At 41.1% G+C, this 16,144-nt stretch overlaps 1 protein-coding gene across 4 annotated transcripts in view; it reads right to left on the bottom strand.

The window, feature by feature from the left end:
• Positions 1-662: 662 nt before the first annotated feature.
• INO80C (INO80 complex subunit C) overlaps positions 663-16,144 on the bottom strand; it is a 46,092-nt gene continuing 30,610 nt past the window's right edge. For 3 of the 4 annotated variants that reach the window (XM_054018815.1, XM_054018812.1, XM_054018814.1), the window contains exons 3-5: positions 12,394-12,505; positions 10,501-10,568; positions 663-3,519 (exon numbers count right to left, since the gene is read on the bottom strand). In XM_054018815.1, coding sequence (XP_053874790.1) covers positions 3,388-3,519; positions 10,501-10,568; positions 12,394-12,505 — 312 coding nt within the window. In that variant the 3' untranslated portion in view covers positions 663-3,387. Of the gene's footprint in view, positions 3,520-5,382; positions 5,522-10,500; positions 10,569-12,393; positions 12,506-16,144 lie in introns of those variants that run through there. The other variant, XM_054018813.1, reaches the window with a different exon arrangement.

Raw genomic sequence — 16,144 nt, forward strand, 5'->3', positions numbered from 1 at the left:
AAAATCCGTTCTCTGAATAAGGTGCTCCCCCTCAAAATGTTTGCCATTTCAAAATTATCTTCCTTTCTATGTTCTCCTTACCATTTAAAGGAAATGTATAAGGTTATATGTTCTTTTCAGTCTTCACCTCTCCTTAAGCTGCCCCAAAATATATATTTTAAAAATCACTTCTCAATAGCATGTATTAGCTCTTGGTTTGTTCAACTTTCAATTTGTATGTAATTACAAAGATAATCCTGCTCTCACTGAAACCAGTGACACAGTAGCAGGTCCATACACTATACACACAAAAAGATGGAATAAATGACAATCAGATGTTGGAAAAGAGTTATAGTTCAACTTTCTACCAATTCAAGTATATTTTGATTATTCCACATAGCAAACTGACTTTGTTCAGTTTAATATTAAATGTCCCAAGTGACTTGCTTCTTTCACTTCCTATCATTACTACTCCACAGCCTAATGATTATAAGTGAGCCACTTGGGATGAGAAAAAAGGGAAGCAATAGCTAACAAGCAAGAGGAGAGAAGAAAAAGGGACCCTAACAGTCACAAAGAGATGGGCCCATCAAATTTTGTTTTTTTTAAAAAATGCAGACCTCTGAACCTTATATGCCTCTAATAATTACAATCTCATTCAGCATGACAGACTCAGGTTTTCAAATGTGATATTTAATTTTTATTTTATTTATATATATATATATATATGCATACTGTACAATAGAAACTTTTAAACAAATCTGGTTACACAGTGACATTGTATGTTCCCCAACAGCACACATGCTAGGGACTTTAAAGAGTTCTGGGAAGCTCAGTAGCTTGTCCCTTCCACCCACCAGAAGTTGGTCCAATAAAATATATTACCTCACCCAGCTGGTCTCTCTTGTATCCTGAGACCAACATGGCTATAACAAAACTGGGGGGGAAAGTGGACTCTAAAAGCATTCCTATGTGGATTTGTACCAAAAGAATTGTAAATGTGTTTGTGGGAGCCAATAACCTGTGCTGAAATCCAATTTTCTGAGCTGCTGTCTGCTTAGTCAAAGCAATACTGATCTTACAGTAGTACTACAAGATTTCTTTTCATATCAAAGTTAAGCTTATCTTAAACACCTCTTCAGTACATAAAGTAAGGAGAAAACATCCCTTTTAAAACACATACGCGAAGTGAATGTGGCCTTGATGTTTACTGGCATCAAGTGAGATATACTGTTTTATTATTTCCTGTTCTGGGATATAGTTGTGGCATTATCCAATATCCAAGGATTTGAGGGACCTGTTGTAAACACGTCAAAAAGATTTTTTAATTGACTTTGTTTTGTAAGTTTTGGATCATAAAAAATGGGCATTTAAATCCCAGATACAGCCGGTAAATTTGAAATTTCCTATTAATTAACCTTCCTGTTTAGGGCTTGGAAGTAAGCCAATGTTGACAGTACTCTGTGTATACATCCTGGCAGTAGAGAAAAATCTATAATAATAATAATTAGCACTGCCATAGGGCTGTGTGTGCAAAACACAGTACAGACGTTCATTAATGGGAGATTAGACTCCTAAGCACCATTAGCCCCATTTCACAAATGAGGAAACGGACAGAAATGAAGCGATTTGCTCAAGGTAACTTAGCAAGTCAGTGGCAGAGTTCTGATTAGAACAGACCTGCTACCATGAGCCCAGGCTCATTCCACAAGATCACAATGACTCCGTTCCTCCCTAACCTGGCCATTAAAATTCAATGGGACTAAGAACCAGTGGTGCAGTGAGACAGAGGAGACAGATCTGACAAGATTGGGTGCAGGGGGACAACTGGGACTAGCTGGGCAGAGACTAGGAGAGGGAGCCAGAGACAGGGGAGACCCAGACTAGCCAAGTAGCTCGGGGAGGGAGATTAGGACTGGGAGCATGCGTTGGGCGGGGTGGGTGAAACACTGGAAGCCAGGGCTAGGGAAAGAATGACTGGCTGAGGAGCCAGGAGAGAGGCAACAGGGACTCACTGGGCATGTAGACAAGACAAGGAGCTGAGAGTGAGGTGGGGGACTTGGAATAACTGAGCAAAGGGACTTGGGGGGAAGAGAGAGACTGGAATTGGATGCCCGAATGGGTGAGATGAGGACTTGTGGGGCAAGGAGGCTGGGACAGGGAGCCAGGCATGGGGAAGAGATAGGACAGAGACAGGTTGGAGGGGAAAAGGCAGAGGGGATCATACTTTAGGAGGAGGAACAGGCAGAACAGACTGTGCCCCTTAGATCACACTCCCCTCTAAAACCTGGACTGGAATCCAAGATTTCCAAGTCTCATCATTCCTCTCCTGTGAACAAATATCTGTGAAATCAGTTGGGAAAGCATCTAACACCCCTCTAGTGCTGGTCCATAGAGCAGATGCCAACCCACTATTGCTATCAGTTGCTCCACTAGTTCCTGCAACCGAGGTCAGTGTGGCGAATCAGAAGATTCCAATCCTGTCGATGAACCATGGAGGTGTTTCTATGATGCTAATGATGTAATTTTTGTTCTTTCAGTTTGTTTTTTTTAAAAACTAGGAAATTTCATACAAAAAATACATTAAAAAGAATATTATTAGGGTTGCAAAGTCAAGTACTCAAAAGTTAAGGAAATGCCAGAATTTATGCAATCTTAATTCACCCCTCTTTTCCTTATTCGTTATGATTGAGTCTTGTATCATAGTTTGTGTGTATAATTTTAATTACACTGACAGTTCTCTTAATTATCTGAAAGCTAAAATATCCCAAGTTATTCAGTATCTGTTTCCCCACCCAGCACCCTGCCCCATATTTAAGTTTGCAATATAAATATTAGCACATTAGCACTTGAATAGACATCTTCATTTTCAATACGCTTAATGGACATTAACCAACTAATCCCCACAACAGTATTCAGACAAGTATTTTACAGAGGGGGCAAACTGAAGTGAAGAGTTTGTGACTTCTCCATATGCAAGGCAGGTTTAGAACTCAGGAGTTCTTGGTCACTACTCCTGGGCTCAGATCACTCCTTCTTCTGAGACAAATATCAGTGCACTTAACAATAGCAAGGGTGAAATCCTGGCCCCACTGCAGTAACTGGCAAAACTCAGACGGATTTCAGTAGGGCCAGGACTGCACCCTAAACGTTCAGGATCTTTTGTTGACTACAACAGGATTCTTAAGAGTCAGCAAGCTAACAAATATACAGATGTATCAAAATTAAAACTAAATATTCTTTCGAATGCACATTTCAATCTAAAGCCACTTACAGACATAAATATGAGTATTCATTTGTAACCCCTCCCTCCCCCCCAATAATCTCAATGCCACAATCGGAGTTTTATTTAAAACACTGAATGTTATCCCAATCCATGGCTGGTCACTCAAAGGCATTTTGCAAGTCTTAGGGAACTATACTCGTTGCTTTTCTTAATGCCAGGTAACCTGTAACAACGTCTGAAGGAAGCATCCGAATGTAAGCAAATTCTTCAGTGCTACTGAATCTCAGCTTGCTCTGTGGATCTGTATAATTTGCCTGGAAAAGAAACAATGGCAGAGATACCATTCAGAGAGAAATCTCAATAAAAATGTCAAAACAAAACATTTCTTGAGTCCATAATAATGTGTGTAACAACGAGAAATTTATGAGATGTTAGCATGTGACAAAAAGTCGTTTCCTCTTTCTTCCCTCACATGTCAAAACTTTTGCAAGAACTAAACAGTTCCCTGAAAAAGCTTTTACATCAAAAATGCATTAAACATAATAGGGTTAAAATAGCTTCACATACAAATCTACACAGCAGAAAAAAAAAAAAAAAAAAAACTACCACAGCTCTCTAACATCACCCTAGCAACTGTGTGTCTGGTACAGTCCTTTACAAGGTAGTTCTCCAAAGAATGGGGTTGTTGCCAATATATTACCAACAAAGAGGCTGAATTATGGGTGGTCTGAAAGCTGTGGCTTGATTTCCCTGCTTGTGTCGGATTGTTTGTAGCTTTAGTTTTCTTTAAAATGGCAAAGATTTTTGTAAAGAAAAAGCTTTTGGTTCTGTGACTGAACTGATAAGAAATTTGAACTCAGTGTTTTGCATTACTCCAGATTTCTGCTTTCAGCATCATAATGTAGCCGAGTGACACAACTAACATTGGTCTAGCTCAGGAGTGGGCAAACTACAGCCCGGGAGCCGCTTCTGACCTGTCAGACGTTTTAATCCAGCCCTCGAACTCCCGCCGGGGAGCAGGGTCGGGGGCTTGCTCCGCTCCGTCTGGCACTCCCCAGCCCCCGATTCACAATTCCTTGATGAGCACTATCTTTTGGCATGCAGAGCCACCTGCACAGGTGCGACTTCATCATGCTGTTTCCGGGATTGGAAACGCCGCCCCCACCCCCTGCCTTCCAGGCAGCAGCGTGCCCAATTTCCTCCCAGTCTTCTATGGCCCCACCCTCGAGAGCCTCGAAACCACCCAGGGGCCGCACCTATCCCAGCTAGGGTGTCTCCACACGTGGCAGTGCCCGGTACGGCCGCCTTGGGGTCACTGACGGCAGGGCCCCTAAGAGTCCCCAGTATGCCCCTGTAGAGTCCCCCCGTGCCACACCCCGTAAGTCCCCTCTGCCCCCACCTCGGTAACATACCTTATAGAGCCCCCCATTCTACACCCCATAGAGTCCCCCTCCCCCACCGGGCACTCATGGCCTGCCATACAATTTCCATACCCAGATGCAGCCCTCAGGCCAAAAAGTCTGCCCACCCCTAGTCTAGCTTGTATCCTCCACTTCTGCTACATTTGGATTAGGGCTTCCTAGGTGAGGTTCCAGCTCCTCTCCATCATCCCTCCCTCCTTGTTGCCCCAGAAAGCTTGAGCATATATTAGCTATCAGGCTCAGCACATTGGGTAGAACCAAGGGAAAAGCTAATCTCCATGCTATTGTTCTCGCCGCCCTAGGCCCATCTGAAATAACTGTTGACCCTGTTCCTATTATCTTATGTCATACCCAGCAGTGATCTGAGACCTTCCTTCCTTGCTCTCCCTGACAAGAGATTTGGGATGGTGGACAGCTGAGGCACTGGAAGTTTGCTTTCCTTAAGAAGCATACTACCAAGGGAACCAGGGGACAGGAAGCACTGCAGAAGAGCACAGGCTCTGTAGGTCCCCCCAGATTCAGGGTGTAGTGTTGAACCCCCTGCCAGGTCCATGGTGGGAAGGAAATGTTCTCCATGGCGGAAAAATTTGTAGGGCACTTTAAAGTGAAAACTCAGTACATGGCTATAGGATAGTCAACAGCCAGGGCTGGTAAAAGTTATGTAGCAGAGTATATTGAGAACTATTGCCATATAGCATTTTTTTTTAAAAAACGTCACAAAACATTAACTTAACATGGAAAATATTTTACCTTTCAGAAAATAGCAAATGTAGGACTTAATGAAGGGCCAATATCATCCCTGATGTAGTCAACACAGTTATTTTGGGTATATAGGTGTAGGGACACGAAAGTTCTATGAGTTTGGCTCAAGGCGTGTAAGAAAATCTAAGCAAACCTGTTGATTTTTAACGGACAATAGCAATAAGTTTTTCAGCTAAATCATATCTACTTATTTATTGCATTTCATTAAATGTTTGTTAAAAAATTGTGACCCTGAGAGGATCCTCTACCAGTCTTACACTTCACACTGGAGGTCAAGATATTACTATATACTAGATGTAATTACCATCTAGTGATTTTTCAGATAAATTATGTTAGAAGCAATCTGATTAAAACTTTTTCAAATATTTCTGCAATAATTAAATCAGATAGAAAGCAGAGCAATGCAATTTTGCAAGGAAAAAGTCCTCCACATTTTGTAAACTAAGTCAAAGGCCACAGATACTTTATCATGTTTTGAAGTATGTAATTATCTTAGTCTGTTTCTACAGCACCAAAGCTGATACGTTTTCAGAAAAGGCAGAAGTTCAAGCATTTGAGTAATTTTTTCTGTTAGATTAAATTACTTTGTTCTATATGTTAATATGACCAAAGGCCTACCTTCTAAGTTTCAACAGAAGAGTTTGTGTCTAGAAATGCAAATGCAATCCATAAATACAATTCTTTTTGAACGTTTAGCATATGTCGCATTAAAACTATAAATTGGCTGCCTTATTAGAACATTAAGGGATATAATTCCATCTGTTTTACCACACAGAGAGAGACAAGAATCAACAGAATTCAGTTGTGGTATTTAACATAACTGCTAATGTACTGATGGGAGAGTTTTAATGCACTCCTCATTTTATATAAGACAGACCATTTAATACTTCCTTGCATGAGTAATGCTAAAGAATTTATTGTACATAACATTTCTTGGGGAATCCTGCACTCCTCACAGGAAATGTTCTCATACAAATGCTATCAGATTTCTCACAGAGAACAAGGGGACATTTTTTGGACTAGACTTCTAAAATATTCCCTTACGTACTGTATCTTCCCATTAGGAAGTGATTTTAAGAATAAATGTCGTGCTTCTTATGAACCAATTCTGACTCAGCAATTTAAAGGACACACCGTCTCCTATCTTAATAAGAAAGGTTGTTAAGCAGGATATTTTTATCAGTCAAGAGAAACCTTCCAGCCATAAGCAAAATAGGAAATTTGTCCCAAGATGAATTCAGATGAAAAACTGAAAGAGCCAAAAGAGAAAAGAAAAAAAGCAGTGCTGAATGCAGTCATCAGAGAAAGGTTATCTGGATCATGCTAGAGTAGTTACATTTACATAGCTCATTGACAATGGGGGATGAAGAAAAAGAAGGGAAGAGCCTGCTGAAGTCAGTAGGAAACCTACAGGCTTCCCCAGGCTAAATTTGGTCTCCTCTGGCTAATTAAGAGCCAAACTCTGACATATTTTTATGTAGCAGAGGGAAATAGTAGTCTCTCTAATCCATGTGCTCACTAACTGACCAATTCTGAAGAGGGTCAAGGCCAATGTGGAAGGGAATTATAGAGCTGCTTTGGGAGGTGGAAGTGGAAAAGGCTTATGCAATTAAGCTCCCTCAGCAGCCCTCCCCGGTGCTAGGCCAGAGATGTTACTGCAACCCAAGTAACCCCAATTAGGGCTACTGTTAAAACCTGCAAAGCAATTGTAAGGGGAGGGGAGGGGGATGAAGACACTAGTTGCAGCCTCTGTTTTTCTGCTAAAATCTGTTTGGGAGGGTGAGGTAACAATAATACAAACAACCCCCCATTTGTCTATTTCAGCCACCTGTTGCGCCCTGTCTTTTCTATCGAATGAGAGACTTCTGGATTACTTGTTTATGTGGCACTTAATACAACTGAACCCTGATCATTCCTTGGGGATCCTGGGTGCTACCATAATATATATAATACTCTAGTTAAAAAATGCAAACTGGCTGAAGGGGAGTGGTTTTATTGGGTGGGCGAGCTAAGTCCCAAATGACAGGGGAGAAAGGCATGTGTTTGAATCAGTGGTCTGACCCTCTAGATTTAGGAGTTGTCAGCTGAGATCCAAGTGGCAGGTATCACTCAGAGATGAAGGATCTCTTGGGAGACATATTGTCTCCTCTGATGTCATCCACCAACTGCCTATATATATATATATATATATATATAGTGACAAAGTTCCTCCTCTATCTTGGTGGGTCCTGTGCCTGGCGGATTTTCTTGCCTCAGAGATTCACCATGTGGGTTGGGGAATAGCCCAGCGACCTTCTCCTCTGGAAGAACCCCCATTCCAGGTCAATTGGGAGGCTTGGGGGGAACCCAGGGCCACCCTCTACTCCGGGTTCCAGCCCAGGGACTTGTGGACTGCAGCTGTCTATAGTGCCTCCTGTAACAGCTGCATGACAGCTACAACTCCCTGGGCTACTTCCCCATGGCCTCCTCCAAACACCTTCCTTATTCTCGCCACAGGACCTTCCTCCTGGTGTCTGATAATGCTTGTGCTCCTCAGTCCTCCAGCAGCACACCCTTTCACTCTCAGCTCCTTGTGCCTCTTGCTCCCAGCTCCTCACACTTGCCCCACAAACTGAAGTGAGCTCCTTTTAAAACCCAGGTGCCCTGATTAGCCTGCCTTAATTGATTCTAGGGAGCTTCCTCTTAATTGGCTCCAGGTGTCCTAATTAGCCTGCCTGCCTTAACTGGTTCTAGCAGGTTCCTGATTACTCTAGTGCAGCCCCTTTCTCTGGTCACTCAGGGAACAGAAAACTACTCATCCAGTGACCAGTATATTTGCCCTCTACCAGACTCCTGTACCCCACTGGTCTGGGTCTGTCACAATATATAAATAAAATTAAAAAAAAGATGTTAAAAGAAAATTAAGGTTGCAAAGTAAAGCTCTCAAAAGTTAGGAAATGCCCAAATTAATGTTGTTCATACAAGCTTAATTCCAGCTCCCTTGTGTGTATGCATTATGATACAATCTTTAATTACATGATCACATTCTATTTTTATCTCAGCATTCAGTGCCCAGAATGGATGGTGCTCACTTAATGAGCAACTATTCAATGCTTTGTTTTCTCCTCATTTTTCAGTGTGTGGCCCTCCACCTTGTTCACTGCACACTACTCTAATCCTGTTCTGAACACAGAATTATTAATTTCCCCATGCACTCTTCTATGACATTCATCACTACAGTATCTGAGTGATTCAAACAATGAATTTATGTTCACAACATCCTTGTGAGGTAGCGAAGTATTACTATCCTAGCTTTAGGGATGGGAAACTGAGGCACAGAGAGATTAAGGTCAAAAGTGTCCACCAATTTTGGGTTCCCAGTTTGAGATGCCCAGGACCTGATTTTTCAGAGTAGTTAGTATTATATGGCACTTTCCATGTTCAAAGCAAAACTTCTATTGACTTCAGTTGCAGTTTTTCTGCACTCAGCTCAGCAATTCCACAAATTCCACATGCTTAAAGTTCGGTATCCAGAAATTGAGGAACCACACAGTTAATTTAAAAATATAATTTAAGTGACTTGACTAATATCACATAGGAAATCTGTAGCAGAGCAAAAGTAAAATCCAGTTCTCCAGGACAGCATGCAACTGCATTAACTATGCTCAGTGCAGATGGAGAATTTAGCTGCCAAATTCTAACAAGTCTCTGCTCAACATATGTGAACTGACATTTTTTAAAGTCTTATAATTTGGCCAAATGTGGGTGTTTTTTTCATAACAGCAGCAAAAGGTATAACCCTGACACAAAGGCTACCCCACTGCCAAATTTCAAGTTATTACTCCAAATCATAGGGGCATTAGAGCTTCTCAATGAAACAGTTGTAGAATTTTTTTGAAAGTGAGCCAAACAACATATTTTTCCCTAATCTTATTCTCTGCAACTGTTGAATCATTTTTCCAAATAAGACTAAGAATAATGAGCTGGAGACAGACACTGGACATAGAAAGTTTTAGTCTGAATGGTGAAGTTTAGAAAAATTATAAGCAACTGAAAACAGGGTCCTTTCCTGTAATGGGAAATGTGAGCTACCAGCTCCACCTATAGCGTGTGTGGGTGGGGAGAACCAGACTCTACCCCTGGGAAGAGGCAGGATAGGGGAACTTGTGCAGCTATCTCAAGGGGCAAGACTCTTAATCTGCTTTGGATCTTTAGCCATGGAGTCCACCTAGGTTTTGGGAGCTATGTGATAGAAGCAGTTTAGCTCAGGGTTTGGCTTTAAATCAGAGGTGGACAAACTACGGCCCACAGGACCATCCTGCCCGGCCCCCGAGCTCCTGGCCCGGGAGGCTTGCCCCAGGCCCCTCCCTCGCTGTCCCCTTCACTCGCTCAGCTGCTGGCACAATGCTCTGGATAGCGGGGCTGTGAGCTCCTGGGGCAGTGCAGCTACAGAGCCCGGCCTGACCTGGTGCTCTGAGCTACGTGGTGGGGTGGCGTGGCCTGGCTCCAGCCAGGCGGCGCAGCTGTAGCGCCGCCAGCCACCTGTGCTCCAGGCAGCGCAGTAAGGGGGCACGGAGCAGGGGGGGTTGGATAGAGGGCAGGGGAATTCGGGGTGGAGGTCAGGGAGGACAGGGGGTTGAATGGGGGCAGGGGTCCCGGGGGGGCAGTCAGGAAGGAGGGGGGGTTGGATGGGGCGGCAGGGGGCAGTCAGGGGACAGGGAGAAGGAGTGGTTGAATGGGTCAGGGGCCCCGGGGGGGGGGGGGGGGGGGCGTCAGGAACAAGAGGAGGGGTTGGATGGGACAGCAGAGGTCTGGGGGTAGCCAGCTGTGTGTGGATGGGGCAGGGGTCCCAGGGGGGCTGTCAGGGAACAGGGGGGATTGGATGGGGCAGGAGTCCTGGGGTGGGGGCAGATAGGAGGTGGGGGCCGAGCCACGACCCCCTCCCCTAACCAGCCCTCCGTACAATTTACAAAACCCAATGCGGCTCTCAGGCCAAAAAGTTTGCCTGTCCCTGCTCTAAATCAATGGGACACGTTTAAGTAAATTGCTGAAGTGGGACCTACCTGAATACATCTTTATTTTGTGTTGTGAGAAATGAGATGCTAATTTAGATAAGTTTAAAAAAATACTTACAGGAAGTCCTGAAATATCAGAGTATTTCTTGGCTGGTTTAAAGGAAGGAGGAGCTTCGATATTAAAGTCTAAAAGTATGTCAAAGAGAGAAAGGAAGATATTAACTTCTGCATTCTATTTTTTCAGGGTCACATCTGTGGGGGTTGTTTTTTTTAAATAAAAATAACACTTGAAAAGATAAACAATTGTTGAAAAACAATTATTTTACTAAATTAAATTTCTATTGACTAGCAACAGTGAGGCAAAGAAACATGAAACAGAATTAACTGAAAGCATTTAGCTTGCTTTCTTTGTACACTAAGGCCCCCATCCTGCTCGCCTTACTGACAGAGGTAAGGTGAGCAGGATTGGCCCCTAAAGGAAGAAAAATCAAGAGAGCTATTTGTACTGCATTCCAAACACCATGGTTTCATGCAAGTCTTAATGACAATATTTCCTCTACAGCCAGAGATATTATATCTGCAAGAATAGTCACTATGCTGGCTGTACGTTAAGACCACCAAACATTGCTCAAGACTGAAGCTTTGAAATACTGTAATCCAAAAAAGCAAAGTAATCTTTTAAATCAGATAAATCTTTAAGCATGTGCCACTTTAAGCCTGGCCAATGACCTAGAAAATTGTCTGAATACTTAAATGAAATGATAGAAATTGCTATTTTTTTGGTGTCCCTTAGACAGTAATAGCATTGCTCTTGTATGCAAACATCTCGGTATGTTTCATTAGTTTAAAAAAAAAAAAAAAAAAAAAAAAAAAAAAAAAACCCTAACTTGACAAAGTACTGATATGTACAAAAATATCTTGAACATTGCTTGCTTCTTTCCCTCCCCATGCATCTGATTCAGATTTTATGGATGAAGGATTCCAATTTAGCAGATCAGATCCTTTAATCGTCATGTGCGCTATAAGGCAATAATTCAAAAGATATTAATGCTATAGGCAGCTGTTTTAAAATATGCAATTACATTCGTTTTTCTATCTTTTTTTTAAATGTGTACATTTACTTTTACAAACAGAATGTAGTGGAAATAGCAACATCAGCAGTTTCAGTTATAATAGCCAGGAACACACAGTAGTCTGCATTTTTCTACAATACTAGTCTCGAAAACCCTTTTAAAAATGGCAAGTTATTTTTGGACAAAACACTACCAAAAAAGTCTCAGAGGCTGGATCAACTAACTTGGGCTTGCACTACGGGTCTAAAAATAGCAGTGTAGACATTCCTTTTCAGGCTGGAGCCCAGGCTTTGAGATCCACCCCTCTCGTTGGGTTTCAAAGCCCAGACTCCACTCTGAGCAGGAACATCTACACTGCTATTTTCAGCCCCATGGCGCAATCCCGAGTCAGTTGACCAGGCTCTAAGACTTGTTGCCACAGGGGTTTCTTTGCAGTGTAGATATACCCTGACAGGCTGATAAATAAAATATTAAAAAATGCAAACATACTCAATTCCTGAGGTGCTTTTTGATTTCTTATAGCCTGCCCAGATAATTCTGGGTAGACTCTGCCTCTCTTATTCATGTTGAGCAATTCTTTACTCCATGAGTAGATTAAGGCAGACATGGGGCTACTCATACAGTACCACTCAACATGAACAAAGGTGACAGAATCTTGACCTGAGTAAACAACTCAGGACTTGGTTCTCGTAGATTTATTTTCCTCACAAACTTGTCTCTCTCAAACAGGCATAAACTTTCTAACACCATTCCCAATTACACTTGTTCCATGTTCCTCTCCATTTGGTTGTGGGGTCAGGCTGTTCTTAAATATATCACTGGAATTTGTTCAATCAGAATACTGTATGCATAGATAAAATTTAGGTTCATTTTAAAAGAAAGTAATTTGTGTGGATTTTATTATTTATAAATACATGCAAAGCATCTAAGCAGCTTACAACTAGGATCATTGAGTTGCCATGGCAATGCCCTTTCAGAAGCAAGAATTTGTTTTAGGTTCTTCCAAGTTCTGTTCTTCTTGCCAGCTGCTGCTCCACCAATGCCAGAATGCTAGAATTAAAACATAGTGTTTAAGAAAAAATAAAGATGACTATTTCAAAATATGACATTTTTATTTCATAGCCTTTGCGATATGCCTCATCTTGTCATGAACCATTTATCACGCTCACTTATTTAATCAATAGTCTAACACACTGTACACTTTAATTTCAGTTGCAAGAAAAACAGATTTTTTTTGAACTGTGTCAAAACTACTATGTTTGGGATTAACCAAAGGAAATTAAAATCTGCTTTTTACATGGAAATAGAAAATCAGTCTGGTTAGGGTTAGTCTGAGATTACAGGATTCAGCACTTCAATGCATTTCCCATCATATTAAAACTGTTTACTATGGGGTTGCATCTAAATTGTGATTACATGTCTAAATTCTCTTTTGCATGGCATATACAAAATTACAGGTGCAGCTGTATTTCCAGTAAGTGAAAAGTGATTGTGCAAAAATACAACTGATCCTGTAAAATGTAATCAATGCTATAAGAAGCCTGGTGGAAATCTTATTTTTCTTTCAAATGAAAGAAGACAGCAGAATAGAAAAAGAGTAATAGAATGTTGTACTGGAAAGATTATTTTGCATTTTGAAAGCTATACTAAAGGAAGCCTTGCTATAGTTATTATAACAGTAATTTCAGTTATCAAATGTGATTGCTATGGAGTAATTTATTTATGTCCCTCAAGAGGAAGAAGATATACAACATACTGTACTACTTCTAAATGATGAAAGGACTCAGCTTCTCAGTTTTACTTCTAGCTATAAGAAAATGTTCTTTTTTGAAGTGTTATCTCTGTTAATAATTACTACCTACCACATCAGCCTTATCAAAACTCTCACAAAGTTCTGCAAACACATTTTGGCTGTATTTTATAAATTGGTGTGTAAAGTGCTTGAGAATGGGAGGAGGTGGGAATGGTAAAGTAGATTAATAGGATTCACTGTTAAAAGATTTTTCCATAGAGCTGACTGTAAGATACTGTATTCAGGGAGGATGCTCATGAACTTTTTTTTTTTTTGGGCAATGACTATCCAAAATGGAAAGTGGATGGAACAGTTAGTTATATGAGTAACACCATGGTAACCTAGATAGCACTGAAAGAGAGAGACTATTGACAGATACCACAGCCATTTCCATCCCAACACATTTGTAATTCAGATTCATTACATGGATTTTTCCCCTACCTCATCACGTTTAAAGTTCTCTATTTGGCCTATTGCTGGCACTTATGATGTGATCTAAAGCCAGTGGCAATACTCAACCAAATTGGAAATACACTAATTATTACACTGTGAAGAATATGTTTATTTTTGCTTTAATAAAAGGAAGAAAAAACAGAACGCTATCTTTTATTTTCCCACGGTATATTTTGCTTTTAAATTCACTAAAGCAAGATTTAAATATCTGGATTTAAGGCCTGATGTTGCAAGGTGCTCTGCACCTTCTGGCATCTGAACAGATCGAGGGATTGAGAATGGGACTGACAGCGTTTTCAAATGTTTAAAAATACCAACGGGGATGGGTGGTGTAACAACGATACTTACTGATTATACTTTACTTAAATAGCCGGAAAGTGCTATAAATTGGATTTACATAAGCAAGATCAGCACAAATTTCAGTGCTATATGCTTGAGAAGGCCCTGATCCTGCCTGTGTATATATGCAGATGGATCCTTACACCTGTATGGGGTGCCTTAGAAATTGACATGGTTTTCTTCCTAGGCCTACCCACAGAGACCCAAATGCAGGATTTAGGCCTAATGCACTTGTGTATTTCTTGTAAAAGGTATTGGGCTGATAGCTTTATTGACAGGAAAGGTACAGTAGTGGCAAAGATAGTACAAGGCTCTCTGTACTGTTCTATGAATGTGCCTCCAATTTGTTCTGGAGGGTTCACCTCTAGGAGTTTGAATGAGTGATACAGAAAAGTACTCTCTATCCTGGATCTTCCTGCGGAGACTGCCAACAACTAAACTGATATGAACTTATGTCTGCTAGGACCTGGAGTGAGTTTCATCTTACATGATAGCAATCTAATGGCAACAACTCTCAAGTGCAAATTAACTCAGCTGCATGTGAGCTGGTGACTTATGGGAGAAAGGCTCTAGATCCCATTATCAACCCTTTGATCCATTCAGTTGCCAGAAGGTGCACAGCACCTTGCAGCATCAGGACTTAAATCCAGATATTTTGGGATTAACAATTAATGGGCAACTTCTTCCTTCCTGCTTTTTATTTTTAAATTTGCAATAAAAAATTCTCTCTTGTACAGCGAACTAAAAGTTTCTCAGTTTTTGGCATACTTTTAAAAGCTAAGTTATTTGACTTTATTTTCTTCACAATGAGATTAAATTAAGATAAAATTATTTTCAAGGTCAGCGGAATTGTTAATCGCAGCTCATGGAGATGTGGGTTCAGAATAAGCTCCTAGAATTTCCCTCTGATTAATTTGTATATCAAGTGTGAGACAATTCTGTGGTAGTTTTCAGTACAATTTTACAACTAATTCTGCAACAGTGGTACTAGATTCTGTACATACCTCAGATTTCATGCCTGTGGATATCAGCAGTTTCAATTTAGACGTGGTGAAATTCACCTGAGACCTGGAGGGCCAGCACAATGAATCTGCATTACCCAAATCCTGTACTCAAGCTATGTGGAGAGGCTCTGGGCACGTGAGAGGCTTCTGCATAAACCATGCAATCCAAAGAGGCTGGTGCTTAGAGGAGAGTTCAGAGGAGCAAAGGCTGTAGTGGTCTAAATGCAGAGCCTGAGACTCTGGGGCAAATTTCATACCCCTGTCAAACCCCTGCTTAGCAAACTACACAAAGCCTGAATACTCCGGTGTTATTCTGTAGGATGGTTGCATCGGATTCATACAGAATTAAATTACAAGGATCAAATCTTTCTTTTTGAGCAATGGCTTAAGACTAGCACTCTGAAAAGGTTACTGGTCCAAAGAACATTTGGTAGAGTCTACCAACGGGGTCTGAGCCCCAGCAAGTAGCAAGATAGCAGATATTAAAACAAAACAAACAAAAACCCTCCCACAATCACATTATTAGCTATCATCATCTTGCTATGCCTCTATCCACAATTTAATTTGGATGTTATTTTAGCAGCCTGTACTTCACAAATTGCTAGAGTTTCCACCACTTGAAAGCTGGAATGCCAAGATTTTAGAGAGTATTATTTGTTTCTAGCTCTAATAATTGAGAGAATGGCCGCTAACATTATGTTGGAAATGAAATTACTGAGGGGGAGCATAATGGCAATCACTAACGACATGATAGATGCTTAGTCCCATTATTTTGCAACCTGACTGGGCTTAGGAACAAATGCCTCATGCACTTGAACGGATTGGATTCCCAGATTTACAATGGTATAAATTAATTGTTCATTTCTAACCTTGGTGGCTTGCGAGATACCAGACCATAAAACCATTACAAGTACCTTGATCTAGCAGCAGTGCTTTTTTGGCGTTGGGTCAGGACTGAATAAAAGAAGTGTTGGCCTCTGGACTCATTTTCATGTTCTGTAATTTAATGCACACTTCGGCCATATCCTGGCATGGATTTTGAAGCTGAATTTCTTTAAAATTGATGGTATGATATGGACCCTTGATGTGGCTCCTAATCTT

The sequence above is a fragment of the Malaclemys terrapin genome, chromosome 2 (genome assembly GCF_027887155.1).
Source record: "Malaclemys terrapin pileata isolate rMalTer1 chromosome 2, rMalTer1.hap1, whole genome shotgun sequence".
NCBI lineage: Eukaryota > Metazoa > Chordata > Testudines > Emydidae > Malaclemys > Malaclemys terrapin.